General features: G+C 40.2%; 1 protein-coding gene and 1 long non-coding RNA gene across 7 annotated transcripts; one reads left to right on the plus strand and one right to left on the minus strand.

Annotated features, from left to right (window-relative positions):
• Positions 1-1,819: 1,819 nt before the first annotated feature.
• On the plus strand, positions 1,820-21,308 carry LOC138359160 (uncharacterized). Of its 2 annotated transcripts, XR_011225810.1 has the most exons (6): positions 1,820-1,834; positions 7,261-7,442; positions 10,469-10,631; positions 12,142-12,305; positions 13,551-13,649; positions 21,218-21,308. It is a non-coding gene; the product is annotated as an uncharacterized lncRNA (long non-coding RNA). The 2 variants fall into 2 exon arrangements; XR_011225811.1 differs by lacking the exons at positions 1,820-1,834; positions 13,551-13,649 and having other exon boundaries at positions 7,283-7,442.
• Positions 21,152-27,229, minus strand: LOC138359159 (uncharacterized). Of its 5 annotated transcripts, none has more exons than XR_011225807.1 (8): positions 25,863-27,229; positions 24,578-24,798; positions 24,057-24,110; positions 23,569-23,622; positions 23,177-23,228; positions 22,121-22,189; positions 21,834-21,914; positions 21,152-21,277 (listed from the first exon to the last, which is right to left on the minus strand). XR_011225807.1 is itself a non-coding variant. In XM_069318028.1 (6 exons), exons 2-6 carry the CDS (start codon positions 24,658-24,660, stop codon positions 21,274-21,276), a joined length of 255 nt encoding a protein of 84 aa, XP_069174129.1. In that variant the 5' UTR covers positions 24,661-24,798; positions 25,863-27,229; the 3' UTR covers positions 21,152-21,273. The 5 variants fall into 5 exon arrangements, 1 of the variants encoding a protein (XP_069174129.1); XR_011225806.1 differs by having other exon boundaries at positions 23,569-23,630; XR_011225808.1 differs by lacking the exon at positions 23,569-23,622.
• Between the last annotated feature and the right edge of the window lie 521 nt (positions 27,230-27,750).

The following is a 27,750-nucleotide window of genomic DNA, read 5'->3' on the forward strand; positions in this document are numbered from 1 at the left end:
TCCACTACCCCCCACGGAATGGGTATGGGGTGCATAATAAATGAACTAAACTAAAAAACTCCTATTTATAACCACCCAATCCCATTCATATGCATGTCCAACCCACGTTTAAAACAATCAAGTACCCACTTCCACCACGTTACGCGATAATTGGTTCCACAAATCAACCACCCTGTTACCGAACCAGTATTTACCCAAATCTTTCCTAAATCTAAACTTATCCAATTTATACCCATTGTTTCGTGTTCTATCTTGTGTTGATACTTTTAATACCCTATTAATATTCCCTTTGTTATGTCCATTCATCCACTTGTAAACCTCTATCATGTCACCCCTAACTCTTTGCCTTTAAAGTGAATGCAATTTAAGCTTTGTTAATCTTTCTTCATATGAAAGATTTCTAATTTGGGGAATTAACTTAGTCATCCTACGGCTGACACGTTCAAGTGAATTTATATCCATTCTATAGTACGGCGACCAAAACTTAACTGCATAATCTAAATGGGGCCTAACCAGAGCAAGATATATAGCTGAAGAACAACACCAGGTGTCTTGTTACTAACGCTTCGATTAATAAATTCCAGTGTCCTATTCGCCTTATTACGAACATTCATGCATTGATCCTTTGGTTTTAAATTCTTACTAATTATAACTCCCAGATCCCTTTCGCAATCTCAACACCATCTAGCTCGTATCTTGTAACTCTATCATCATTACCTAGCCTCAGAACTTTACATTTATCAACATTAATCTGCATCTTTTGACCATTTCAAAACCCTATTTAGATCAACTTGAAGTGATAGCGAGTCTTCTTCCATGTTAATTTCCCTACCGATTTTTGCATCATCGGCAAATTTGCAAATGTTGCTACTCAAACCTGAATCTAAATCATTTGTATATATTATAAACAACAGAGGTTCCAATACAGGGCCTTGAGGCACTCCACTTACAATATTTTTCCACTCTGACTTAACCCCATTTATACTAACTCTCTGTTTTCTTTAGTATAGCCATGCCCTAATCCATCTTAATATAGCACCCTCAATACCATGAGCCTCTTTTCAATCAGTCTTTCATGTGGCATTTTATCAAAAGCTTTGCTAAAGTCAAGGTACACAACATCGCAAACCTTACCACTATCAACTGCCTCAACTATGCTGGAATAAAAAGATAGCAAATTTGTTGCACATAAACGGTCATTTGTAAAACCATGTTGTGACTCGTTTATTAATTTATGTTTTTCAAGATCAAAACTAATGGTATTTGCAATTTCAAATTTTAGTTTTCAAAGATGTTATTCTCAAAAATACCTGTTCAACTAGGGAATTACTAATTGGTAAGCTGTATATTTTCAGCTTATAAACTTTGCGAGGCCAAGAGGTCAATCTTGGGTTCCCCGACAGCTTTCTTGACATATCCAAATCCCGCGCTGGCAACAAAAACTATGGCGTCATAGTGACGTCACACCTTGTGCAAATTATGGGCATACATTTAAACACAATATTGTATCTATTATTTTCATTACATTAGATCATATTCGGGTAGGTTAGAGTAGGCTTAGTTAGACTAGGTTCAGTTAGGTTAGATTAGGCTGGGTCAGATTTATTTAAGAATAGCGATGACGTACCCGATTCCAACTTTTTGCAGGTGTTAGACCCTAAGTGATGTAAACAGTGTTCGAACCCCAGTTGGAAACAGACCCAACTATAGGATGGGTTAACCCAAGTATCGCGCTTCCAAAAGGGTCGCCAAGTTGGAAAAGACGAACGCTGAAAGAATTGTAACGGTTCTATTGTTACGTAAAGTATGGTGACAAATAAACACAGACACTAAGGTACTATATATATATTTGGTCGAATATACAGAAGTACACAGGTGATACTTTGGTGTGAGTTGGGCGCACTGAGCGCCGGTACAGTATCTCGCAAGTGTCTGCTCTAGACCACACTTGAAAGTAGACTGGTTAATGTTTGCTATTCTGCTGCTTATATGCTCGGGCAACACCTCACCGTGTTGCCCGGGCAACGCCTCACCTCATTCATCTTCAAAGGTTGACAGGAATATTAACAAAGCATTTGGAGCGAGTATATTATTGGGATAATCTACTCGCTACAGAACTCCCCCTCCCAGGGGATGAAAGGAAAAATACTTGATCAAGGAACTTAGCTGGTCGGTGAATTGTACGCCCTGCTCGTTACAATTCACGCGTTACATAACCATCAAAGTTAACTTCCTCCTCTTCGCTGATGTCATCTAACTGGGGTCGTAGGGTGGGAGGTCGTACTGGGGTCGTAGGGTGGGAGGTCGTACTGTGGTCGAAAAGTGAACTGCGTAGTCAGCGGATGTGTCTCTGGATTTAGCAGTGTCGCAGACGTTGAGACGAAGCCTGGAGCAGAGCAGAGAGCTGAGTGAGGCCGGAGTCGTGGAGCTCTATGAGTGAGAGCGTGGCGGCTCGATTGAGAATTGTGAGTGTCTGAACTCGGGGAGCGAGAGCGTGGCGGCTCGATGTGGTCGTAGTCTGCTGTCTGCTCTGTGTCGAAGCTGTAGCGTCTTGGGTTGATTAGGACTGTACACGCCGAGTACTACATTGTTGACTGGAAATTGTAGTCTGGTACCAAAAGATGTAGTCAGTGTGTGGACAAGCTCGGTGTAGCAGGAGAGAAGAATGTGCATAATTGTTGCGTCCTTAGCTCGCTGGTGGAGCATTTAGATCCGAGGCGGATGGGCTCGGGCACCAGGACATTAGGAGGTAATGTAGGCACGTAGTTAGGACAACGAGGTAATCACATCTAGAGCTGAATTGTTCTGAAGGCGACGAAGTGTCGGAAACGCAAGCTGTGAGTCCTGTACTGCGCAAAGGGCTCGAGTCGGCCGAGTATCAAAATTCAGTGAACGTGTAGATGAATCTGATGACAGAGCAGCTGTCGTGGGCGTAGGACAAGCAGTGCCCTGGCAGCGACGGAGAGTCGGCAGGACAAGCTGTAGATCCAACATGATGTAATCATTGATGAGGCTGTCAGATGAGTGAGTAACGATCGTGGAGCAGCAAGCCGTAGTAGATGAAAATGCAGAGATGGACGCGATGAAAATCATAGCTGTGGCGAGGGTGTTGGCAGAGTTCCATCACAGCAAACAGTATAGCAGTAGAGGTCCAGTGAGAGTCCATGTTGTAGTCCATCGTGGCTGGGTATCGTCGAAACTTCGTGAAGGTCGAAAATAGCCTCCATCTGCATGAACCAAAATTCTGGCTCATCTGCGTTGTATGCTGGAAACCTGGTAGATAAATCCATGACGAAGATCTAGTTTGTGACTAGGTGTTTCTGATCAGGGGAAGGAAGACACCAACTCATGGGGGCGTAAGTTTATTGAATTGATAAATAATTCTGCAGAAGTAAAACAGGCTTCTAAATAGCACTTAACAAATGTATAACATAGCCGTGGCTAACTCAAAGTACACGAAACATCTTAAATTGTACATCCGTAGTAAAATAACGTAATCTTATAGCCTAGTAACAAACTCTGCAGAAACCTAATGTCCTAATGTCTAGAATTAGCAGTGAGGCGAATATGTAACAAATCTAATTCTAAGTATAACAGGACACCAAAGTGAACAACATAACATAAGGGAAACCCTAGCTGGAGAATAATCAGGCGGCAGAAAATACATATATAGTGACTGGGGAAGCCTGATATGTATTTGGAGAAGAAAATAACCCCAGGCCAGAGGCCGAGCCGCCAAGGAAGAAGGAATTACCTGACAAGGTAGGGCTTACTAGTAGAATGGCTGTAAAGTCAAAGTAGTAGCTATGCGGACAGCGGAACACTTGGGGACGGGCGCTGCACCCCCCCCCCCCCCCACCCATCCCCAGTGAAACGGGAGGAAAAACGTGAGGAACAACGACTGACGTAGTCAGAACCGGGAAAACTGGCAGCCAGCAGAAAGGGGGAGGAGGGTGGGCGCTTCGTGAATCGTGGACCGGGGCGGGAGAGGGAGTGAGAGCGAGACCTGATTGATTGATGAAGATTAAGCCACCCAAGAGGTGGCACGGGCATGAATAGCCCGTAAGTGGTGGCCCTTTTGTGCCATTATCAGTATCAAGAGCTGATACTGGAGATCTGTGGAGGCGCGACTGCACCCTGCGAGCGAGACCTGACTTCGCGCGCTTTTTATGCCACCCAGGCTGGCCGCACCGCGCCTTGCGGAACGCGATGCGCAATTGTCTCTTCCTTCCCCATCAGAAACTCCACCGCCTTTCGTCAAAAGGCAGTGGCCATTTCTTTTTCACTCACTGGGTCACCAATGTAACGGTTCTATTGTTACGTAAAGTATGGTGACAAATAAACACAGACACTAAGAGACTATTTGGTCGAATATACAGAAGTACACAGGTGATACTTTGGTGTGAGTTGGGCGCACTGAGCGTCGGTACAGTATCTCGCAAGTGTCTGCTCTAGACCACACTTGAAAGTAGACTCTGGTTAATGTTTGATTGATTGATTGATGAAGATTAAGCCACCCAAAAGGTGGCACGGGCATGAATAGCCCGTAAGTGGTGGCCCTTTCAAGCCATTACCAGTATCAGGAGCTGATACTGGAGATCTGTGGAGGTGCGAATGCACCCTGCATGACGGGAGATGTCTCCCTTATGAATGTGTTAAGATGAAGATGAAGCAACCCAAAAGGTGGCACGGGCATAAATAGCCCGTAAGTGGTGGCCATTTTAAGCCATTACCAGTATCAAGAGCTGATACTGGAGATCTGTGGAGGTGCGAATGCACCCAGCGTGACGGGAGATGTCTCCCTTGTGAATGTGTTAAGATGAAGATGAAGCCACCAAAAAGGTGGCACGGGCATGAATAGCTCGTAAGTGGTGGCCCTTTTGAGCCATCACCAGTATCAATAGATGATACTGGAGATCTGTGGAGGTGCGACTGCACCCAGCGTGACGGGAGATGTCTCCCGGACCAAATGGTGACCAGATGGTGAGGAATGAATAGCCCATGGGTTAATGTTTGCTATTCTGCTGCTTATATGCTCGGGCAACGCCTCACCTCATTCATCTTCAAAGGTTGACAGGAATATTAACAAAGCATTTGGAGCGAGTATATTATTGGGATAATCTACTCGCTACAGAATATTGTTGAAAACATCTTGATAACTGATTAAACCAAAATTATTTATTAGTCAGAAGAAAGACAGAAACGCGATCTATATGTAAAACCTCTACCAGACAAATATTTTAAGTAAAACCGAAGATCATTGTGTTCATTGTGTTTCATTGTGTTCATTGCTGTCTTCTTTTATGTGCTAGCCATATGCTGTATTGTGACTACCAATTTTTGTCAACTACCATTCAAGCTGTCATTGCAACCAATCTTATATTGTTTCTGCTGTATTATGCCTACCAATTTTTTTGTCAACTACCATTCAAGCTGTCATTGCAATCAATCTTAGCTACCTATGTGCTTTAATATACTGTACCTACAATTTTCTCTCATCTTTTTTTTCATTTCATGTAATCTGTTATCATTTTTTGTCTATAATTTTGCAAGTATTTACCTCCTTAAAATTTTCTTAGATTAAGGACCTGCCCGAAACGCTGCGCGTGCTAGTGGCTTTACAAGACTGTAATTACCATATTTGTATCCTCGCATTCCTTATGTACATTCTTGTATATGCATAAATAAATAAATAAATAAAAATAAATAAAAGATATTTGTAGTTGTATAAAAGTGGCAGTTTTCATCGCTCGTCAAACTCGAAAACCGCAGCATTCATACAATACAATACAATTTTACAATACAATTTTATTTAGGTAAGGTACATACATACAATAAATTTTTACAAGGATTGGTTGACTTATAGGTAGAGCTAGTACATATACAATGCCTAAAGCCACTATTACGCAAAGCGTTTCGGGCATGATAAACTTAAATGACAAGCTTAATACTAATTGAGCATAATGAGTAGAATGAAAACATAGATGAAAAAGCAGCACAAATACAATTATGTCGACAAACAGCGCTCTTTAAAGAAAAACAGACATTGGTTGACAATAGAAGGGTAAGGTAGGTTACAGGGAATTTATTAGGTATAGCTTCGTTTTTAACTTAAACTGGTTGAGAGAGGTACAGTCTTTAACATGGTTGGGAAGGTCATTCCACATTCTGGGCCCCTTGATTTGTAGAGCATTTCTAGTTTGATTAAGTCGTACTCTAGGAATATCAAAACTGTATTTATTTCTGGTGTGGTGCTCATGGGTTCTGTTACAACCTTCTATGAAACTTTTGAGATCAGGATTGGCATTATAGTTTAGCGTTTTATATATGTATAATACACATGAGAGAATGTGCAGTGACTTAATGTCTAACATATTCAGAGATTTGAGTAGGGGTACCGATTGATGTCTGGGGCCAGAATTGGATATTGTCCTAATAGCAGCTTTGTGTTGAGTAATTAGAGGACGTAAGTGATTTTGGAGAGCCCCAAGCACAAATACCATAGTTGAGATATGGATAGATAAGGGAGTAGTAGAGAGTCACCAGGGCAGGGCGTGGTACATAATATCTGATCTTAGAAAGAATGCCCACAGTTTTTGAAACTTTTTTTGATATGTTTAGAATGTGTCCCTGGAAATTCAGCTTGTGGTCAATGAGAATGCCAAGGAATTTGCCATCTAATTTGTTACAAATTTGGGTATTGTTTATTTTGAGATTTATTTGATTAGAGGATTTATTGCCAAACAGAATATAGAAAGTTTTGTCAATGTTAAGGGTGAGTTTGTTGGCAGTATATAGTATATTTAGTATATACTGTATAGTATATATATACTAAATAGTATAGTATAGTATATACTATACTATTAATAATATAAATATATAATATTATTATATATTTATATTATATATTATATATTTAAAATAAATTATAAATATATAATATACTATTAATATATAAATAGTATAGTATATATATACTATATACTGTATAGTATATATATATAATATATAGTATATTTAGTATATAGTATAGTATATTCAGTATATACTGAATTATAGTATATATAATTCAGTATATACAATATATAACAAGTGTCAGACCACGGAGGAAGAATTGAAACAGGAATTTCCTTTAGTACTTTCTTATATTAATACATCTTCAGAGCGAACCATGCCTTCTGAAGATGTATTAATATACGAAAGTACTTAGAGCATTCTATTGTTGTTTTAATATTGAACAATTATACATATACGAAACAGACAAATCTGGTGTCCGAAATAGTAAAAATATTAGTGTGATCAATGTAAGGGGGATATTGGGTGTGCTTCGTATCCCCTACAACAACAAGAAGTTCGAGAGCGATGAGGCCGCCACCTACTAGCTTCAGGATGTCGTCGAATCTAAATCAACAATATACTACCGCCGCTACTTTCTCGGAAACGTAAGTACCTGCCGCTTTACTTCTCTCACCCTGCTTAGCCTGGCCTGACCTGGCCTAGCCAGACCTGACCAGACCTGACCTGGCCTAGCCTTACAATACAATACAATACAATTTTATTTAGGTAAGGTACATACATACAATAAATATTTACAAGGATTGTTTGACTTATAGGTAGAGCTAGTACATACAATGCCTAAAGCCACTATTACGCAAAGCGTTTCGGGCAAAAAGCCTAGCCTAGTCTGACCTGGCCTAGTCTGACCTGACCTGGCCTAGCCTTACCCAACACTAATCACCACACGTGACAGCCCAAACGAATCGCAAATAAGTACATGTAACAAGTCATATGCCCGGACACTCTTTCACCTTGGGGACTGAGTGGTAACTATTGTATAGAAGAGCCGGCTCCCTGAGAGTGGTAAGAGGGCATGATAAGAGGCTAACGTGTGGTCTTGAAGGAAGTCGATAAAGCAGACAATTTTCAAAAGGAAGGGCAGCATAACGAGCAGACAGGAATGGACAGACAGTCGGTTATCCCATAATGTGTAATACGCCCCGCACAGCATGGGTGGAGTGGGGGGGGGGGGGGGTTGTAGCAGGGCACAGTATGGTGATGGTGCGGGTGAAGTACACACCCACTGAATTCCTGCCATTAATAATTGTTTTCATAACCATTAGAACAATGGCATCCCTCCAGCCACCATCCTTTCACTGACCCCCTCCTCTGGTCCTCCACCTCAGACAATAACCCCCCACACCCCCTCTCCCTTCCAGACATCAGCATGTCAAAATCAGTACCATAATGTGTTTAAACTATTTAAACTAAGTCATTGTGTATCTCAAGGTATCTTAATTCATTTGAAAGTGTACATGTGCATTCGTTCATATACTCGCCTAATTGTGCTTGCTGGGGTTGAGCTCTGGCTCTTTAGTTCCACCTCTCAACCGTCAATCAACAGGTGTACAGGTTTCTGAGCCTATTGGGCTCTATCATATCTACACTTGAACCTGTGTATGGAGTCAGCCTCCACCACATCACTTACTAATGCATTCCATTAGATATAATCATATATGATTACACATAATCATAATCATTCTATACACATAATCATATATGTGTACGTCAACGTATACTTACATGCGTATATATACCTCATATTAAAATACTGATAAACGAATGACCATGAACAAATTAATTTATAATTGTAGCATTATATATAATTTTAATAGACTAATTACGTGTTTATACATTTGAATGGTCCAGACAGGTGGCCAGCCTTGGACATATACACTTCTGGTAGGCACAATGACCTCATGTTAGACCCTTGATAGATTATGTGAGAGAGAGAGCTGGGGCAGGGAGGTGCGTGCCCCAGGGAGATAATCCATGCCCATGCCCCGCCTCGAGGTCAGTTCTCGAGTCACACCAAGAATAACAATCGAGCAATTTGTCCTGACCAGGATGTGGCATATTAGGGAGGGTTGAGGAATAGGAAGCCTGTCTGATAGGGCTCTTGGCAAGCAGCTCTCCCTCAGTCTACCTATCTATATGGAAGAAATGTATCTAGGCCCTCCTCCCCCCTGCTTATTCTCTCTCCCCCACCTTTCTTCCTTCATTTCCTCCCTCCTTCCCTCCCCCTCACTGGTGAGAGAGTAGGAGTGTGAGAGTAGTTAGAGAACTCGTAGTTCTCACGCTCGTGAAATTGTCTGCGACCCTGGAGGAGTAGAGCGGAGGGGGGGGTGAAAGTAGGTGACGATGGAGGAGTAGAGGGGAGCATTATATGCAGTGAACGTAGGTGTCTATGGAAGAGTACATCATAGAGGAGGGTGAAAGGAAGGTGACGATGGAGGAGGAGAAGGGAGGGGGTGTGAAGGTAGGTGATGATGGAGGAGTAGAGGGGAGGAGGGGGGCAAAGGTAGGTGTCTATGGAAGAGTACATCATAGAGGGGGGGTGAAGGTAGGAGGCAATGGAGTAGAGCAAAAGGGGTAGGGGTTGAAAGTAATCCTGAGTTTAATTTTTTAGTTATATATAGTGACACCTCGGCTTACGAATGAATATTTATGAACTTTTCGGGTTACGAGCCTAATTTCTTCGAAAAATTTGAATCGGGTTACAAACTTTGCCTCGGGAAAGGAGTTTGTTGATATACGTATGGGCTGACCTAGCGCGTGGTGGCATGGTGATCGCGCCTCAGTTTACCAGTGTCTCCTGCCTAGTAAGTATCGCGCCTGAATTCTTTGTAAAGCATTACATTTGTTTTGGGATTTTTGGCTATTTGAACATAAAATTTGTTATGATATATCTTGCCATGAGTCCCAAGAAAGCCAGTGGTAAGGTTCAAGCCAAGAAAACACATGTGAGAATGACCATAGAGGAAAAACAAGAGAGCATTCATAAACATCAAAATGGTGCACAGGTTGTTGAACTAGCTAGGCAGTACAACAAATCTATGTCAACAATATGCACTGTACTTGCTAAGAAAAAGGACATTATGAACATTAAAGTGGCAAAAGGCATATCAACAATCCCGAAACAAAGAACACAAACACTTGAGGATGTTAAAAAGTTTTTATTAATTTGGATACACAACAAGGAATTAGCAGGTGATAGCATTTCAGAGGCCATCATTTGTGAGAAACCAAGGCATTTGCATGAAGACCTTTTAAAGAAAACCCCTGGAATGAGGGGGGGGGGGGAAGATGAATCAAGTTTGAAAATGTGAAAAGTTTGTGTGACAATAGAGCCTCGTGGAAAACTTTTGCTGTGGTCATTACCTGGTGGAATGCACCCAGGATGGAGTATTAGGGCTATACATCTTTTAAATCATAAAAGTAATAAACATTTCCCATCAACCTTACAAACAATATTAACCTATTTTCATGTATTTCCCCCATGTGCATTTTAACAAAGTTGCTAAATTGCCTTTATCATTCTGTAAAATTTCAATTACAGTATACTGTATATAATTTTGTTAGTATAAATGGACTGAATATTCTGAAATTGCTATTAATTTTACAATTTCAGATTCAAAGGTGGTCTGGACACCCAATTTGGTCAGACAGGTGAAGAGAGCATTTAGGATAGTTCGAAGAGATGAAGATGGTCACAATTGTGTTCGAAGAGGCAAACGCCCCCCTTTGCTCCTGACATTATGTTCAACCATTGACCTCTGCACACCTAACACAAGGTAGGTTGAAAACTCCTCCTTCATGTCATTGGTACATTAGCCAGAAACTCAGGGCTCATGTAGGAATATCCCTAAAAAAAAAAAAAAAAGTGGCCCCAACAATGCATCCTCCAAGTCTGGAGGATGAGCAGGAGCATTGTCGAGAAGCAGGACCTTGAGTGTCAAACTTTTCTCTTGCAGATATTTTTTGATGGCAGGGCAAACCACTCCACATCACAGTTTTTCTGCACGTTATATATTTTTTAAAACTCTTGGATTTTCGGAATGATACACGAGCAAAGGTTTAATTTTCAAATCGCCACACAGCACAAGAGTTAGCCTATCCTGACACAAGTTAGCCCAAGTTAGCTTGTGTCCGGGCAGTGACGTCTCCTCTTGGGTAATGTATGTCCTCTTCGGCAATTTTTTCCAGAATAGCCATGTCTCCTCACAATTAAACACTTGTTGTGGAATGTATCCATCAATACAGCACAGTGTATCTACAAAATTTTAATTTTTTACTTATATATAGTGTCACCTCGTCTTACGAATGAATATTTATGAACTTTTCGGGTTACGAACCTAATTTCTTCGAAAAATTTGAATCGGGTTACAAACTTTGCCTCGGGAAATGAGTTTGTTGATATGCGTATGGGCTGACCTAGCGCGTGGTGGCATGGTGATCGCACCTCAGTTTACCAGTGTCTCCTGCCTAGTAACTATCGCGCCTGAATTCTTTATAAAGCATTACATTTGTTTTGGGATTTTTGGCTATTTGAACATAAAATTTGTTATTATATATCTTGCCATGAGTCCCAAGAAAGCCAGTGGCAAGTAAGGTTCAAGCCAAGAAAACACATGTGAGAATGACCATAGAGGAAAAACAAGAGAGCATTCATAAACGTCAAAACGGTGCACAGGTTATTGAACTAGCTAGGCAGAACAACAAATCTATGTCAACAATATGCACTATACTTGCTAAGAAAAAGGACATTATGAGCGTTAAAGTGGCAAAAGGCATATCAACAATCCCGAAACAAAGAACACAAACACTTGAGGATGTTGAAATTTTTTTATTAATTTGGATACACAACAAAGAGTTAGCAGGTGATAGCATTTCAGAGGCCATCATTTGTGAGAAACCAAGGCATTTGCATGAAGACCTTTTAAAGAAAACCCCTGGAATGAGGGGGGGGAGGGGGAAAGATGAATCAAGTTTGAAAATGTGAAAAGTTTGTGTGACAATAGAGCCTCGTGGAAAACTTTTGCTGTGGTCATTACCTGGTGGAATGCACCCAGGATGGAGTATTAGGGCTATACATCTTTTAAATTATAAAAGTAATAAACATTTCCCATCAACCTTACAAACCATATTAACCTATTTTCATGTATTTCCCCCAAGTGCATTTTAACAAAGTTACTAAATTGCCTTTATCATTCTGTAAAATTTCAATTACAGTATACTGTATATAATTTTGTTAGTATAAATGGACTGAATATTCTGAAATCACTATTAATTTTACAATTTCAGATTCAAAGGTGGTCTGGACACCCAATTTGGTCAGACAGGTGAAGAGAGCATTTAGGATAGTTCGAAGAGATGAAGATGGTCACAATTGTGTTTGAAGAGGCAAACGCCCCCCTTTGCTCCTGACATTATGTTCAGCCTATTGACCCCTGCACACCTAACACAAGGTAGGTTGAAAACTCCTCCTTCATGTCATTGGTTCATTAGCCAGAAACTTAGGGCCCATGCAGGAATATCCCTAAAAAAAAAAAGTGGCCCCAACAATGCATCCTCCAAGTCTGGAGGATGAGCAAGAGCATTGTCGAGAAGCAGGCCCTTTAGTGTCAAACTTTTCTCTTGCAGATATTTTTTGATGGCAGGGCAAACCACTCTACATCACAGTTTTTCTGCACGTTATATATTGTTTAAAACTCTTGGATTTTCGGAATGATACACGAGCAAGGGTTTAATTTTCAAATCGCCACACAGCACAAGAGTTAGCCTATCCTGACACAAGTTAGCCCAAGTTAGCTTGTGTCCGGGCAGTGACGTCTCCTCTTGGGTAATGTATGTCCTCTTCGGCAATTTTTTCCAGAATAGCCATGTCTCCTCACAATTAAACACTTGTTGTGGAATATATCCATCAATACAGTATCTACAAAATCTTTAAAATCACGAACAAATCTTTCAGCTCCTACTTTGTCTGAGCTGGCACCCTCACCATGCCTCACAACACTATGAATACCACGTCTTTTTTCAAAATTTCTCAAACCATCCCCTACTCACCTTAAACTCTTTCGTATCTGCAAAACTCGTTCTAGGGATTTTCTTTATAAGATCTTGCATGAAGATTTCATTGTTGACCAAACCACACACTGGAAATTGAATAGACGACGACATTTCGATCCGTCCTGAACCATTATAAAGTCGATTGTGATGAGATGAGGGAAGCAAGAGCATTAAGTAGGCAAGAGAGAGAGGTGAGGAGATGGCAAGTATGTACGTATGTACATGAATAAAACATGTACATACTTATACATAACGTGTGTAAATAGTGTAATAAACACAATAACAGTATTTTGGGAGGAGGAATGTTGGCGAGTAATGTGTTGGAGGAGGGAGGGAGGACTGGCAGGGTGTGGCAGCTCACTCATGTTTTTTGGGCTCACCATACCAACATAGTGGATCGTTATGGTGAATACATACGTAGATGGGTATATACAATGTGTGTATATAGTGTAATAACAGCAAAAACACTGTTTGATTGTAGAATATGTCGCATATATGAGGCCCATAATTTTGAGCATAGCGATGTTCTATACTTTGAATTATATAAATTCCACAAATTACACACTTTTAAATAATATTACAGCAAAAAAAAAGAAGAAATGAATGAGAAACTTCAAAATAATTGCGCAACATTTTATTCGCAGCAACTGCCGTCGCACGGGGTGGCGGGGCCGACAGACCCCCATCGCTCCAACGCTCAGCGCCCATAATTTGCTCAACTTCCCAGCTCCATCGCAGCTAAAGTAAGTCACATACAATATTTTTTGTTTAGTTTCCCCGTGATCAGACTCTGCATTTTAACAATATAAGAAGAGAAATAAATTTTTTGGAAAGAATTTATTTCTTGTGCACCAGGGTGTTATTTGGAGACAGAGCAGTTCAGTGGTTAACTACTAAATTTTTTTTTCTCCCACACACGCACCCCCCTAGGAAGCAGCCTGTAACAGCTAACTCCCAGATACCTATTTACTGTTAGGTAACAGGGGTCATCCCCTTTTGTACAAAGAATCTGCTAAAGCTTTTAGGGCTAATCTTTGACACTCGTTTGTCTTTGTCGCCCCATATTTTTTACGTCCGAGTTGAATGCTCTAAGGCCCTTAACTAACTTTAGGTCATGTCCCATACTTCTTGGGGAGCTAATCGACACTGCTCCTCTCTTTACATTCTTCTCTCGTTCTGTCTAAACTCGATTATGGCCCTGTTTACTCGTCTGCTTCTCCTTCTACCCTTCACCATCTGGACACACTGCATCATACTGGGTTACGGCTCAGCTCTGGTACCTTTCCTTCGACACCTACCCTAAGCCTGTATGTTGAAACTGGCGTCCTGTTTCTACAGGATCGCCATGATCGCTACTGTCTTCTCCACTTTGCACGGTCCTTACAGCACCCTCACTCTTGCTTATGTCATGCCTTGACCTTTACCCATCCTGTGGTTCCTGTTCCCCTTCACCACCTATCTCTTTCTGTACGGTTGTCTCTCTTACAAAATGCTCTTTTAGTTTGTGTTACCAATATTTCCCCTCGTGTCATTCCGTCTTTGCCCCTATGGAGGGGTCCCCGTTCCTAAATTCTGTAAGCCTTGACCCACATGACTAAAACTTTTACCCCTCCTACAGTTCTAAATCACCTTTTCCTTGAACACTTTTCTTCACACTTCCACTCTATTTCCGTCTTCACCAATGGGTCTTAAGTCTGCAGACGGTGTAGGCTACTCTGTTGTTTTTCCTGACTGCACCTTTGTGTCTCCTGCCTCTGGAGACTAGCATCTTCATGGCAGAACTTTATGCTATTCTCTATGCTCTTCATCAACTCTTTTCTCGCTGTCAATCCTCCTCTGTGTTTGTAGTTGACACTTGCAGTGCCCTCATGGCTCTAGAATCCTTTAATCCAGTCCATCCTTTGGTAGTTGAAATTCAACATTGGCTGTTTCTTATCTCCAGTAGATTTAAGACAGTGGAATTTCGCTGGATTCCCACCCATATTGGTGTGTTCTTAAATGAGCGTGCGGACACTGCCGCTAAGGAAACTATCCGCACCTGTCCCGTCTCCCGTAAAGGTATTCCTTATTATGACTTTTACCCAGTTATTCATTTCCCCATTCTTGCCCGTTGTCAGGGTTGTTGGTCTTCTGTTACTGGTAACAAATTGCGTGCTCTTAAGAGTAGTGTGTTCCCGTGGCCTTCCTCCTACCACCGTAACCGGTGGTGGGAAATGGCTCTGGCGAGGTTGTATATTGGTCATACACGTTTAACTCACAGGCACTTAATGGAGCGCTGCCCTGCTTCTTATTGTCCAAACCGTTGTCTCTACATGTCCTGACTTCCAGGACTTACGTGTCTTGCTTCCCGACCATCCCTCACTGTCAATTGTCCCTCGATAAACTTCTTGGTAAATTCAATACCTTTGATATTGTTCGCCGTATGCGTTTTTGTTCTTGTATTGGCGACGTTAGTGATATTTAGCGCACTATGATTATCCCACACATTTGATGGTTTGATAATTACTGTACTGTACAGTACTTTGGTTTGGAATGTATCAAATAAAGTTGTTTCATGTATTCAAATGTGTGAGAAAATCCACTGGGGCTGTGAGATGAAGCGAACCTGTAACAAAGGCATTGCCAGTTGCATACTCTACCACCACTGATGGTAAAAGTCTTACAACTGGATATCTTGTGTGACGGGTTATGGTATCACAGCTATACTGAACCAAGATGGTATGGCTCTCCCTCACATAAATGAAAGAAATGCTGCTATTGGCCTTGCAGTGTGTAAAGTGCAGGTGGAAACAAATGAAAATTATCAAATAAATAATTAAACAATTTACTGAAATAGTAATGAACAAAAATAACATGACAATACTTGACTATCATGTAATGCAAAGGTGAACAAGTTAGTATGACCTTAAATGCAAAAAATAAACTATAAGCAATGAATAAAAGTTTGAAGATATACTGGTGTTCTGAAGACAGCTACTATACCACCATGGCATCAGTCACATGATGTTGGCTGGAAGTGGACGACGGGTTAGAGACACCAAGGTGATCCTAGAGCACTAAGGGAGAGATTGCCTCTCCAGGGAGGCAGCGCTCTTTATATTGTCCGGCGGTGATGACTCATCCAGTGTCAACACGAGGTGGACATCTGGTCAACTAGCAAACTGCTCGTTGTGGCTGGCGGTGCCTTTGTGTTGAGCTGCACCACTGTCAGTTGAAGGCGGCTAACTGCTTGTTTGTGGGGACAAACTGCCAGTTAGCAGTGGCGCCCGGCTTGCCTCTGAGTCGTACCAGGCCGTGCCAGGCCCTGGGGGGTATGGAGAGGTGGCAGGACTGATGACTCTTCTGGGCTGGTGTAGATGTATACTTCCAGTGCAGAGGCATTGAAGGTGAAGGGAAAAGGCAGTTCCACTGCTATGCAGGGGATTCACGTGACACTTGTGAAGCCACAGAAAGTCTGGAGGCCCTACTGAAGCCAGTCCAAGTATTAAATAAAACCCCTGAAGTACGCCGGTGAAGGGTAAAGTGAAGGGTGAAGCAAGACCGTATGCCCCAACTTCAGGCACACACAGAAAATCACGTTTTGGTCCCGCCTCTCAACTGTGTATTTGAAGTTGGGGCATATGGTGTTGAACTGCTTCAGCCTTCACCTGAGTGCTTGTAGGTCTTACGTAAGACGTTGACTCAAGGAGGGGCCTCAAAATTTGCTGTGATTTATGGGGAAATCTGGTTGTAAGACTTTTACAAAGTCAGTAATATACTGTGGTAGAGTATGCAGCTGCCAGTGCCTTGGGCAAGGGTTTACGTCGCCTCACAGCTCCAGTTGATTTTCTGCTTGGTGTATATCAGGTTGTGATTTTGTGTGTGTACCGTATTGTTATGATCGGCGTCTGATAAGTCCTTTCTGGCCTCAAGAGTCATTTTTACCCACCTAGAAAGATTGCAGATGGCCAAAGCAGTTATTTAAGTTAAGAAGGGACAAGTCTTTAACAGAATTTTGCATAATATTTGACTGTAAAGGGGTAAATTGAGGTAGATTGAAAAACAAAATGGTGAACCGGGCAGGCGGTACTCACAATTAGGCGAGTACACTCGGGAACTTTTAAAGTGCAACCAAACATGCTTTAGGCTCTCACAACAAGAGGTGAGTGGTGGTGGCTCAGGTGCTCAGCCAATCAGAGCACCTAAGGAGGGAGGGCAGGAGTGAGAGGGGGGGGTGGTATGTGGAAGTTTGGTGACAGTTGTGTGTAATTTGTTCATCTTCATTGTAAGTTTCATGGCTTGGTGTGCATTTCCCTAGTAAATTTAATTAGGGAAAAATTCAGGTGTTTGATTTTTTAAATCAACTTTTTAAATGTTGAGTTGTTAAAGCCTCAAAGTGCATGGAGTTGGTTTGGGAGTGTGGCGTCCTCATGCTGTTGCGTGCTCGCGTGAGGTAGCAAAGGTGATGTAAAGTTGTGGGGTGCACGTGCTTGGGACGTCCTCTCTCGGGATGGCCGGTGTTAGACCTGTGTGTTTGTCGGTTGTTGAAAAGCCGTCATCCTTTGCTGTTGTGGTATTGATTTTACATTGTTCATCTTGTAATTAATACTGTAGTGCGATATCTAGGGCTACCATTTGTAGGTTTAAAATGTCTAATACAAACAGTTGTCCAATGAGTTTTAATAGGAAATATCATGCACCATTTCTATACTATCATATTAATTGATAGTATATGGATTGTGCAGAACTGCTTAGAATGATCTTTAACACTTGGCTATATTGGTCATGTCAAATACCTGCACGGTGAATGCTCAAAGACCCTTTCTTTATTCAGCGTTGTCACATACCTCATGGGGGTATGGATAGGCAAACACTCATTCGGTTAAACTTGCCTTGTAGTACTTTCAGAGCTCAGTAATTTGGAATCTGGTTAGCACTTTCCAAATAAATTGACCTTTAAAGTGAATTCCTATTTAGGTTTAAAACATTATACCGAATGAGAAAGTCTGATTATATAGCCGAACACCAGAAATGTTGTTATTCAATTTGGTTGCCTAAAGCACATTCAAGGACTACACATTACATGGCATTCCAGGATTCCTCTATACCTTGCCTTATACTGTAAACATTGCCACAGCCCTGTGTTTTATTGATTTAAATGGCCACAGGGAGGCATACAACACTGCAGATTATGATGTCATTAGTTATCCACTGTGCTGACAAGTGGGCTGACTGATGTTCGTTGACACCTGTATCGTGCTTCAATTTAATCGCCAGGTGATCACCCTCTCACTAGACTCGTCTGTAGGAAGTACAGTATAAGTATCTCAAATTACCTTGGATCATAAATAGCATAAGACTTGGGGGTAGGAGAGGGTTGCAGTGTTTGTCATGGCTCTCAGTTGTTCCTGGTATTAGGCAATTTAGTTCTGGAATCATTTTTGTTGGCCAATGTTAAACTTTTTCGAAAGTAGATGTTTTTCTGAAAGGGAAGGGGGGTGGGGAACCTCTATGCTTGGATACAGTTATCTAAGTGAATACTTAGATTTATACAGTAGAATAACTACCTTCTTTTCCTTAGTCAAAAAGGTTGCTTGTTTATTTCTAGGGACTTGTATTTTCTTTTATTTTTAACTGCAGCAACTTTCAGCGAATGATAGATTCTTACTGAAAGGACCTTTACTTCATTGTTGTTGCTTTATGGTCATCTCATTGTGTACAGGGATTCCGCGAAGCTTTTGGGGTTAGTCTTTAACACTCGTTTGTCTTGGTCAGCCCATATCTCTTGCCTCCGAGTTGAATGCTCTAAGGCCCTTAACCTCCTTAAGGTTTTGTCCCATACTTCTTGGGGAGCGGATAGGCGCACGCTCCTCTATTTGCACTCCTCTCTCGTCCTGTCTAAACTCAATTATGGTTGCCCTGCATACTCTTCTGCTTCTCCTTCTACTCTTCGCCATCTTGATGCTTTGCACCATACTGGGTTGCGTCTCGGCTCTGGTGGCTTTCGTTCGACTCCCGCCCTTAGTTTGTATGTTGACACTGGCTTTCTCTCTCTTCAGGACTGCCGTGATCGCTACTGTCTTCGCTATCTTGCGCGGTCCTTCCAACATCCTTCCTCTCGCCTCTGTCGTGCATTGACTTTTCCTCCTCCTGTGGTTCCTGTTCCTCTTCATTGTCTCCCACTTTCTGTCCAGTTATCTCGCTTACAGGATTCTCTTTCTGTTCATATTTCTAATGTTTCTCCTCGTATTGTTCCTTCATTACCTCCGTGGAGAGTCCCCCTTCCCAAGTTTTGTACGTCCTTGACTTGTATTACTAAAGCCTTTACCCCTCCTACAATTCTGAAAAGCCTCTTCCTTGAGCACTTTTCTTCGCACTCCCACTCTATTTCCATCTTCCCCGATGGGTCTAAGTCTGCGGATGGTGTGGGCTACTCTGTTGTTTTTCCTGACCGTACTTACATGTGTCGCCTCCCTTCGGAGGCTAGCGTCTTTACGGCAGAACTTTATGCTATTCTTTATGCTCTTCGTCTCTTGCTTTCTCATTCCTCCTTTGTGGTTGTAGTTGATTCTCGTAGTGCCCTCATGGCTCTAGGGTCCTTTAATCCTGTCCATCCGGTGGTCATTGAGATTCAACATTGGCTGCTTCTTATTTCTAGTAAATTTAAATCAGTAGAGTTTTGCTGGGTTCCCAGCCATATTGGTGTTTTAATGAGCGTGCGGATGCTGCCGCTAAAGAAGCTATCCGTTCTTGTCCCATCTCCCGTAAAGGTATTCCTTATTCCGACTTTTATCCTGTTATTCATTCTTCCCCGTTGGCAGGGTTGTTGGTCCTCTGTGGTTGGTAACAAGCTGCGTACTCTCAAACTTAGTGTGTCCCCGTGGCCTTCCTCCTACCACCGTAACCGGCGGTGGGACACGGCTGTGGGTTGGTCATACCCGCTTAACCCACGGTCACTTGATGGAGCGCCGCCCTGCTCCTTATTGTCCGAATTGCGTTGTCCCTCTTACAGTTGTGCATATCCTTGTTGAATGTCCTGACTTCCAGGACGAGCGTGTGTCTTGCTTTCCGACCGTCCCTCGCAGTCACTTGTCCCTCGATAGAATTCTAGGTGAATCGGATACTTTTGATATCGTTCGCCTTATGCATTTTTGTTCTCGTATTGGCATTCTTGGTGATATTTAGCGCCCTCTGATTATTTCGCACTTTGGTGCCTTCTTTTGGTAATTACCTTACCTTCATTGTTGTTTCATTTTAATGTGGTAGTTGTGATATGGATTGTTCTGGCTCACGTGCAAGGTCTTGGATTTTTTTCTGTTTTATATTAAGAAATTGCCAGTCTTGTTACTATTTGTAGAGTTAGAGATCTGCATTAAGGCCTCAATATTATATTCTTTATTTTTGTTATCAGCAATTTTTGTGGTTGGTAATATTTAGATTAATGTCAGTGATGTATATGACAAGGGTTAAGACCCCTTGTGGTATGACAGCATTTTTCCCCAGTCATTTCTTTAACAAATGAAAGGGTCCTCGTAACCATTCTTTTGTCCTTTCTACCATGTACCTGTTTGTTGCTTCTTGGTCTTTCATTTGGTACTTTGGCTATTAAAACAATGGCCTTTGGTAATGTTGCAATTACCATTTCTAAAAAAAAGAGCAGGTTCATTAGGCAGGGTTTGTTTTTAGCAAACAAAGTTTTACAGAAAAAATTCCATGCCTTCAGGACCTTGCAGATGTTAGGTCAAACTAATTGACAGTAATCTGTTTTGCCCTTTCAAACAATGATGGTTTTAATCTAGGTAAAATATTTCAGAATATCTGAAGTTTGGCAGACAAATCATTTAAGAGCTTTGATTAAACTTAAGTTACCAAAGACTTTGTGAAAACCATGTTGTATAGATGCTTCAGTGTCACTTTTCTAATGTTTTGTAAATTTAACAATGATCTTTAGTTAATTTAATTATAATTTGTACAAAGCTTAGGTGTTGCATAGCTTTAAATTTACTTTCAAATATGAAAACTAAAATATTGACTAAAGTTTCTTCCACTTTAATTTGCAATATTTGTTAGTTTGAAATATTAGTCTATGTAAATTGAATAGGTAGTCCACTTACATCTTTTCAGTGCATTTTGCATGCACCTATGTAACAAGTTAAATAGGTGTAAATTTTACCAAGTATTTATTTTCAGTTAAAAAATTTCAGATGTTTAAACATTGCATCAATAGTAGTAAACAATAATTTTCAGGATAAGGTATATATAGTAGTTTCATTAAAATTGTTTTATTTAATAAGTTTTACATATAGTATTTATAATACATCTACTCTTTCAGGTTGTGGGACAGATGCTCCTAGATGAACAGAAGATCCAGGACAACTCCAGAGACAATCACCTGTAAAACAAAAATAAACATTAAACAGGGACACTACTTTTATTATCACCAATGCCTAATAATAAGCCCAAAAAATCCTAACATCCTATCTTTTAAGATAGGCTCAGCAAGGCCTATCCCTTACTTCAATTTTATTGCAGAGCTTGTTCCCTGAATGGGTGAATTACATCCACCACTTTAGTGCCATCAACATTGTACATATGCTTTACTGAAAGCACTGTACAATGCATGCCAGGCACTAAAGTGTTAGATGTATCCACCCATTCAGCAAACAAGCCCTGTGAGAATTAACAATGTAACCATTGTTAAGGGTCCCTAAACCTATGCAAATCTAGTCCATCTATTGGATGGGTAGTAGAGCAGGGCTCTGAAAAAGCCAAGCCAGGGAAATCTGCAGGACTGCCTGGTCCCCTTTTATGAAATGGGGTAGGATCAGTACAAACTGCATCAATCCCTGCAGGTGGTAACAGTAGGACTTTGGTACACATCTATAAATGGACTAGATGAAAGAAAATAAATTAATTAGTTGACATAGCTAAAACTTAATTCCACATACCAACTTTCGTAGATTTGCAGAGTAGAACAACCACACTGAAGCCAGTCAATGCTTTGATGACATTGTAATCTTCCATACCACCTGAAACATTTACCAAAATTAGCTTGTTAAACAAGATTTTACAATTATCATTGTTAGAATTCTCCTTTAATGCTAATCAAGCAAAAACATTAAACTTAGTTTGACTAACCATAAGTACATTAAAGTCAGCAATTTATGTTGCATCATTTCAGATTATCTTCAGCCATAATGAGTGTTTAAGTTATAATGTTTACTACCACACTCACCTAATTCAGAATGTCAAGCAATTAACACCTTCAAACTCAGGGCTGAAGTTCAACTTTCCCATCAATATTCTGAAAGACAGTATTTAAGCTTCAAATAAATAAACAAAGTTGAAGTACAGTTACCATTCAATATTTAATTTGTGTACTATACAATCATTAAATGATTCTTTAATTTATGAACATAGCCTTTTAAGCTACAAACGTAGATTAAATCCATGATGTCAGTAGACCTCCCAGTTGCAATTCTTTTACCATGTTGTGGCACAGTCTTAAAGCACATCTGGGATCCTCCAACATAAGTTTGAACCCCTCATCACAGCCCTTGTGCATTAGAAATATCACATTGTGATTTGTGTAATTTATAAATGAATTACTTCTAGCCAAATAATTAAGAACCATGCAAACAAATTAAGATTTAAATAAAAAATTTCATAAAATCTTTAACTTGCAAATTTATGCTGTTTAACAGTGCCCAACTTTACATTCACAAATTTAAAGTCCCATTTATTCTATTCAAAGCAATTCTTGCAAGATTTAACTTTAGTTTAAGGCCTTGACTAGTGGGTACTATATCCTAGTTTCAATTTACCCAATTTCAAGGCCCCTTCACAATCCCTTCCTCTGATTTTAGTGCAGAGCTTGTTCCCTGAATGGGAACATTACATCCACCACTTTAGTGCCATCAACACATTGTACATATGCTTTACTGAAAGCACTGTACAATGCATGCCAGGCACTAAGTTTTAGATGCATCCACCCATTCAGCAAACAAGCCCTGTGAGAATTAACAATGTAACCATTGTTAAGGGTCCCTAAACCTATGCAAATCTAGTCCATCTATTAGATGGGTAGTAGAGCAAATCTCTGAAAAAGCCAAGCCAGGGAAATCTGCAGGACTGCCTGGTCCCCTTTTATGAAATGGGGTAGGATCAGTACAAACTGCATCATCCCCTGCGGGTTTTAACAGTAGGACATGGTTACACACCTATAAATGGACTAGATAAGAGAATGAAGATTAGGTCATTGATATAGCTAAAACATCAAATTCAAACTCACCCACTTTTGCAGAGTAAAGGAGCCCCAGTCCATGCATCATAATCACTTTCACCTGAAAAATATTTCAACAAATTAATTTCAGATTTAAAGCCAATCTTGCTTTACTTTTCAAATTAGCATTCAGTACTTTACAAATTCAGATGGAAAAAATTTCTTTAAGGAATTTACCTTTCCTACATATTCTAGTAGCAGTAGTAAAGATCTAATTTAGCAATATAAATATATATCACATCAATTTGCCAAGTTTCAGTAAATGTCATTTGAGAAACTATTCATAACTGCACTTCAATGGCAATTTACATTTATCTTTAGCCATTGCTATATTGTTTAAGTTATTACTATTTTTTTACTTTTATGCAAATCTATTCAGAATAACCTTTACTACAACTCACCTGATTCTGTTTCAGCAACTGACAGAGGGACTTCTGGACTTTCCAAACCACATTCTGCAAAACTATATAAATTTAAAACCAAGCTAAAGTAAACATTGATTATTTTTTTTACTTTCAAGGGAAAAATACAATCACTTGGAACAAAACTTTTCCTGCCATTAACTTTATTTGACTCATGATTACCCTTAACAGTGTTATACATTTATAGATTAAAGCTTATTTAACAAACATTTAATGTTAACTAAACAAGACTTATTTCATTAAAATTATTAATAAAACACCCTCAACTATGCTGTTTAAGATCTAATGCCCCACATTACAATTTTCACAATTTCAACATACCATTCTATTCAATACATTCCTGAAAGGACTAAACTTGCAGATATGGTACCCACTAGCCTAAGCCTAGACTTCCATACCCTAATATTTAATAGGTTTTTAGCAATTAACGTCTACCCTCTAATTCCAATGTACACAACACTACTTACTGTAGATCTGCAAGTATTTTCCTGCAGCTCTTTGTTGCCAGGACCTTCCACAACCTGTCATGTGAACAGTAAATATTACTAAAAAGTTATTTGCATAGCGACGTTATTTTATTCATACCTGTACCACCAGTTTAACAGTTGCCGTTTTAAATGGCACACTAAGTATCTTGTTGTCCCATCTTTATTACAAACAAAGCTATAGTCATTTCAAGTCAACATCCTATACAAATTTGATTTTCCAACAACAAATAAGCATCTTATAGCTTCGTAATTACAATTGTTACTTAACCTATTATAGGTATAGGTTAGGTAATAATTATAATTACGAAGCAATAAGATGCTTATCTTAACATACTAGTAGGTTAGGTAAGGTCAGTGTTTTCTATGAAGCTTTTCAAGGGAAACTATTATGTTAAGTATGTCACCTATGCACGCAACTAATAAGTTAATATTGATTTATTAAATTTGCGAGAACGGGTTGCAAAAGGCAGGGGGGGGTGTCCGTTTACTGTACCACTTACATTTTAGTGTGGGCTTCATCCACTACTCTGATGTTAGCTGGAACATTTGTGCCAGCTGCTGGTTTGAAAGGGAGGCATACCATGTGCCAATTCAGGAAGCTTTCCACGTTCCTCACTGCATGTCAGCTCAGGACCTCACTACCATGTTGGGAGGCAGTTGAAAACTAACCAATCAACATCCCAGGCTGGAGAGCAGTGCCAGCTCGGGGACAATTTACCACCTGCAAAAAATTTAATACTCTTAATAATCTACACCATCTAATCTTTACCTAGCCCCCAAACCTTACATTTGTCAGCATTAAACTGCATCTGGTAGTCTTAACCATTTCAAAACTATATAGGGCATCGATATTTTTTATTTGCCAATTCTGCAACTATTGCACTCTAAACCATAATCTTGCGAATAACCGAGGTCCAAGGAGAGCTTTTAGGCACCACTAACAACACTTCTCCCAACTTAACCCCATTTATACTAATTTCCTTTGGTATAGCCATGACCTAATCAACTTCAGTCAGCATTTCCAATGATCCGAGCCCCTATCAATTTTGCGCCACTATCAAAATCTCTGCTGAAGTCAAGGTACACAATCACAAACCTTACCATTTCCTCAACTATGCAACCTAATCTATGAACATTTAGTAATAAAACTATGCGATTCATGTATCTAGTCATGTTTCTCAAAAATAGTAGAGAAATGGCACTTGCAATGTTAGATTCTAGTAACTTTCCTCACAATAGACTAAGCTAATTGGTCACTAACGTAAGCGTTAAAGTTAACTCAAACTTTTCCTTTAAAACTTGCTATATTAGGAACTTTCCACGACCGGCCTTTACCGACATAATTAAATAGGGTAAAAACGGTATATTAAATGCAGTAAAACTACGGTAAATTCAATATGATAAACTTGCATTCTTTAAGCATGGGCTGCATAGTAAGTGAACTAAACTAAATGTTAAGCACCCTGGCAAACCACTTCGTTCTATTCAATTTCTTTATTTAATCACTGTCCGGCTAGAATTTTTAGATTAGATTAAAGGAACACCCTCCCTGGTAACTACTGAACTAGTTAACCAAATACAAATTTAGGTAAAATACAGTACTTTCATAAAACCCGTCTACTTCCCCCACCAGTAGACTTGTTCAGCTAAAGGCATCATGTAATGTTCCACTTTAGTAAATAAAGACTTAAAAAAAAACTACCCCATCTGTGTAGTTACCGGTTACCTGACATTCTACACTTAAAATAACCCATCTATTCCCCATAATTGTTCGATATAACTTACCTCTCACCTGCTGGTCGAGTACACAGCAGTATATATCCTCCTCCATCACTCAGCGCGTGGATACTATTTCACTCTGGCCGCAAATTGCCTCAAATCACCTACGTTGTCCATAAACATATATAGAAGAGCAACTGACCGTAACACCCCGTATAGCGATCATCACATAACGTGGGAACATTAGTAGTACTGCTGTCAAAACATAGATGGCGCCAGGACAAACGGTAATTCCTATGGACTCGCCTAGTTATGCGTAGGGAATTGAGCTTCAGCTGTTTGGTCCCGCCCCTCAGCTGTATTCACCTAGTTGTACTCACCTAATTTGTGCTTGCAGGGGTTGAGCTTTGGTTCTTTGGTCCCGACTCTCAACCGTCAATCAACAGGTGTACAGGTTCCTGAGCCTATTGGGCTCTATCACATCTACATTTGAAATTGTGTATGGAGTCAGCCTCCACCACATCACTGCTTAATACATTCCATTTGTTAACTACTCTGACACTGAAAAAATTCTTTCTAATACCTCTGTGGCTCATTTGGGTACTAAGTTCCCCTTGTTCGTGTTCCACCCGTGTTAAAGAGCTGTCTTTGTAACTATCAAAATGCATATATCTTTGCTTTCACTTCAGTTATATTTATGACAAGGGATTTAAAATTTGCCTATATTTCTGCTTCTCTGATGACATTAAAAACTTTCGTTTATTACAGTATCTACATAAAATTAACATTTATCTTCATTAGGTTGTAGTTCTCATCAATAGGGAGAGCGTCGGTAAAAAAAAAAATTGTTTAAATATAAATATCTTTCCTCTCTCAATAATATGCCCGAAACGCTATGCGTACTAGTGGCTTTAGGTATTGTATGTACTAGCTCTATCTATAAATCCAATATTATGTTTGTAAATCGACTATTTATGTACTTTCCTGAATAAAAATGGTCACTGCTTGATAGCAAGGGGGGATTTTTCTGGCGGGGGAGAAAGAAACAATTGCGCAGCGCGTCCCGCGGCGTTGCGCGGGCAGTTTGGGGCTGTATAAATACGGGCGCACAACGGGGCTCTGCCTCACTCCGCCTGCCCTCGCCGCTGCCCTCGCAAAACCCCACCCTCCCCCCCTTTGCAAGCGGCTGCTTTTGTACCCCCGTCATGCTTTGCTCAGTTGTCCCGATTGTCTCCCCACTGCATGTGGGAAGGGGGGTGCAGCGCCGGTCCCCAAGTGTCCCGCTGTCCGCAGCTAATACTTTGCCCAGTCTAGGTGCTAGTAAGCCCTACTTGTAGTCACACCCCCTTCTCCTTATCCATTAGGTCTTTTACGGCCTCTTGGCCGGGTACATTACGTGTTATGTGGTCTCTCACTTATTAGTTATTCTTTGTGTCCTGCCTGTTATATCCTAGTGTTATATAATTACTACACATTTGCACTCGGCCTTAATTCTAGTACCAGTTAACCTTTAGGTTTCTGCAGAATTAGTTTCAATGTCACTATAGGCTAAGGTCTCATACTTACTACGGGTGTACCTTAAGTTAAATCTAGTCCTCGGGCTTGGAATTGTTACTGTTAATTCTTACTTTATATATTTACTTTATATATTTTGATATAAACGTTATATATTTACATGTTCAATATTAAGTTTAATATAATATCAACTTTGTTATAAGTCTATAATATAAACCGTGTTTAATATAGACTTTATATAATTACTTACTTTATATTTTAACTTTATATATTTACATGGAAGGTTTGGAATTGTTACTGTTAATTCTTACTTTATATATTTACTTTATTTATTTTAATATACACGTTATATATTCCTTAAATTATATTTGAAACTTTATATATTCACATGTTCAATATTAAGTTTAATAATATCAACTTTGTTAAGTCTATAATATAA

The sequence above is a fragment of the Procambarus clarkii genome, chromosome 89, assembly GCF_040958095.1.
Source record: "Procambarus clarkii isolate CNS0578487 chromosome 89, FALCON_Pclarkii_2.0, whole genome shotgun sequence".
NCBI classification, from domain to species: Eukaryota; Metazoa; Arthropoda; class Malacostraca; order Decapoda; family Cambaridae; genus Procambarus; species Procambarus clarkii.

What these genes read in the sequence shown, in the direction of transcription:
- LOC138359159 (XM_069318028.1), bottom strand. Translation starts at nt 24,660, where the DNA reads ATGGTATGCCTCCCTTTCAAACCAGCAGCTGGCACAAATGTTCCAGCT. An exon ending in GATGAAGCCCACACTAAAAT is followed by an intron (nt 24,111 to 24,577) that starts GTAAGTGGTACA and finishes TTCACATGACAG; the next exon opens with GTTGTGGAAGGTCCTGGCAA. An exon ending in AAAATACTTGCAGATCTACA is followed by an intron (nt 23,631 to 24,056) that starts GTAAGTAGTGTT and finishes AAATTTATATAG; the next exon opens with TTTTGCAGAATGTGGTTTGG.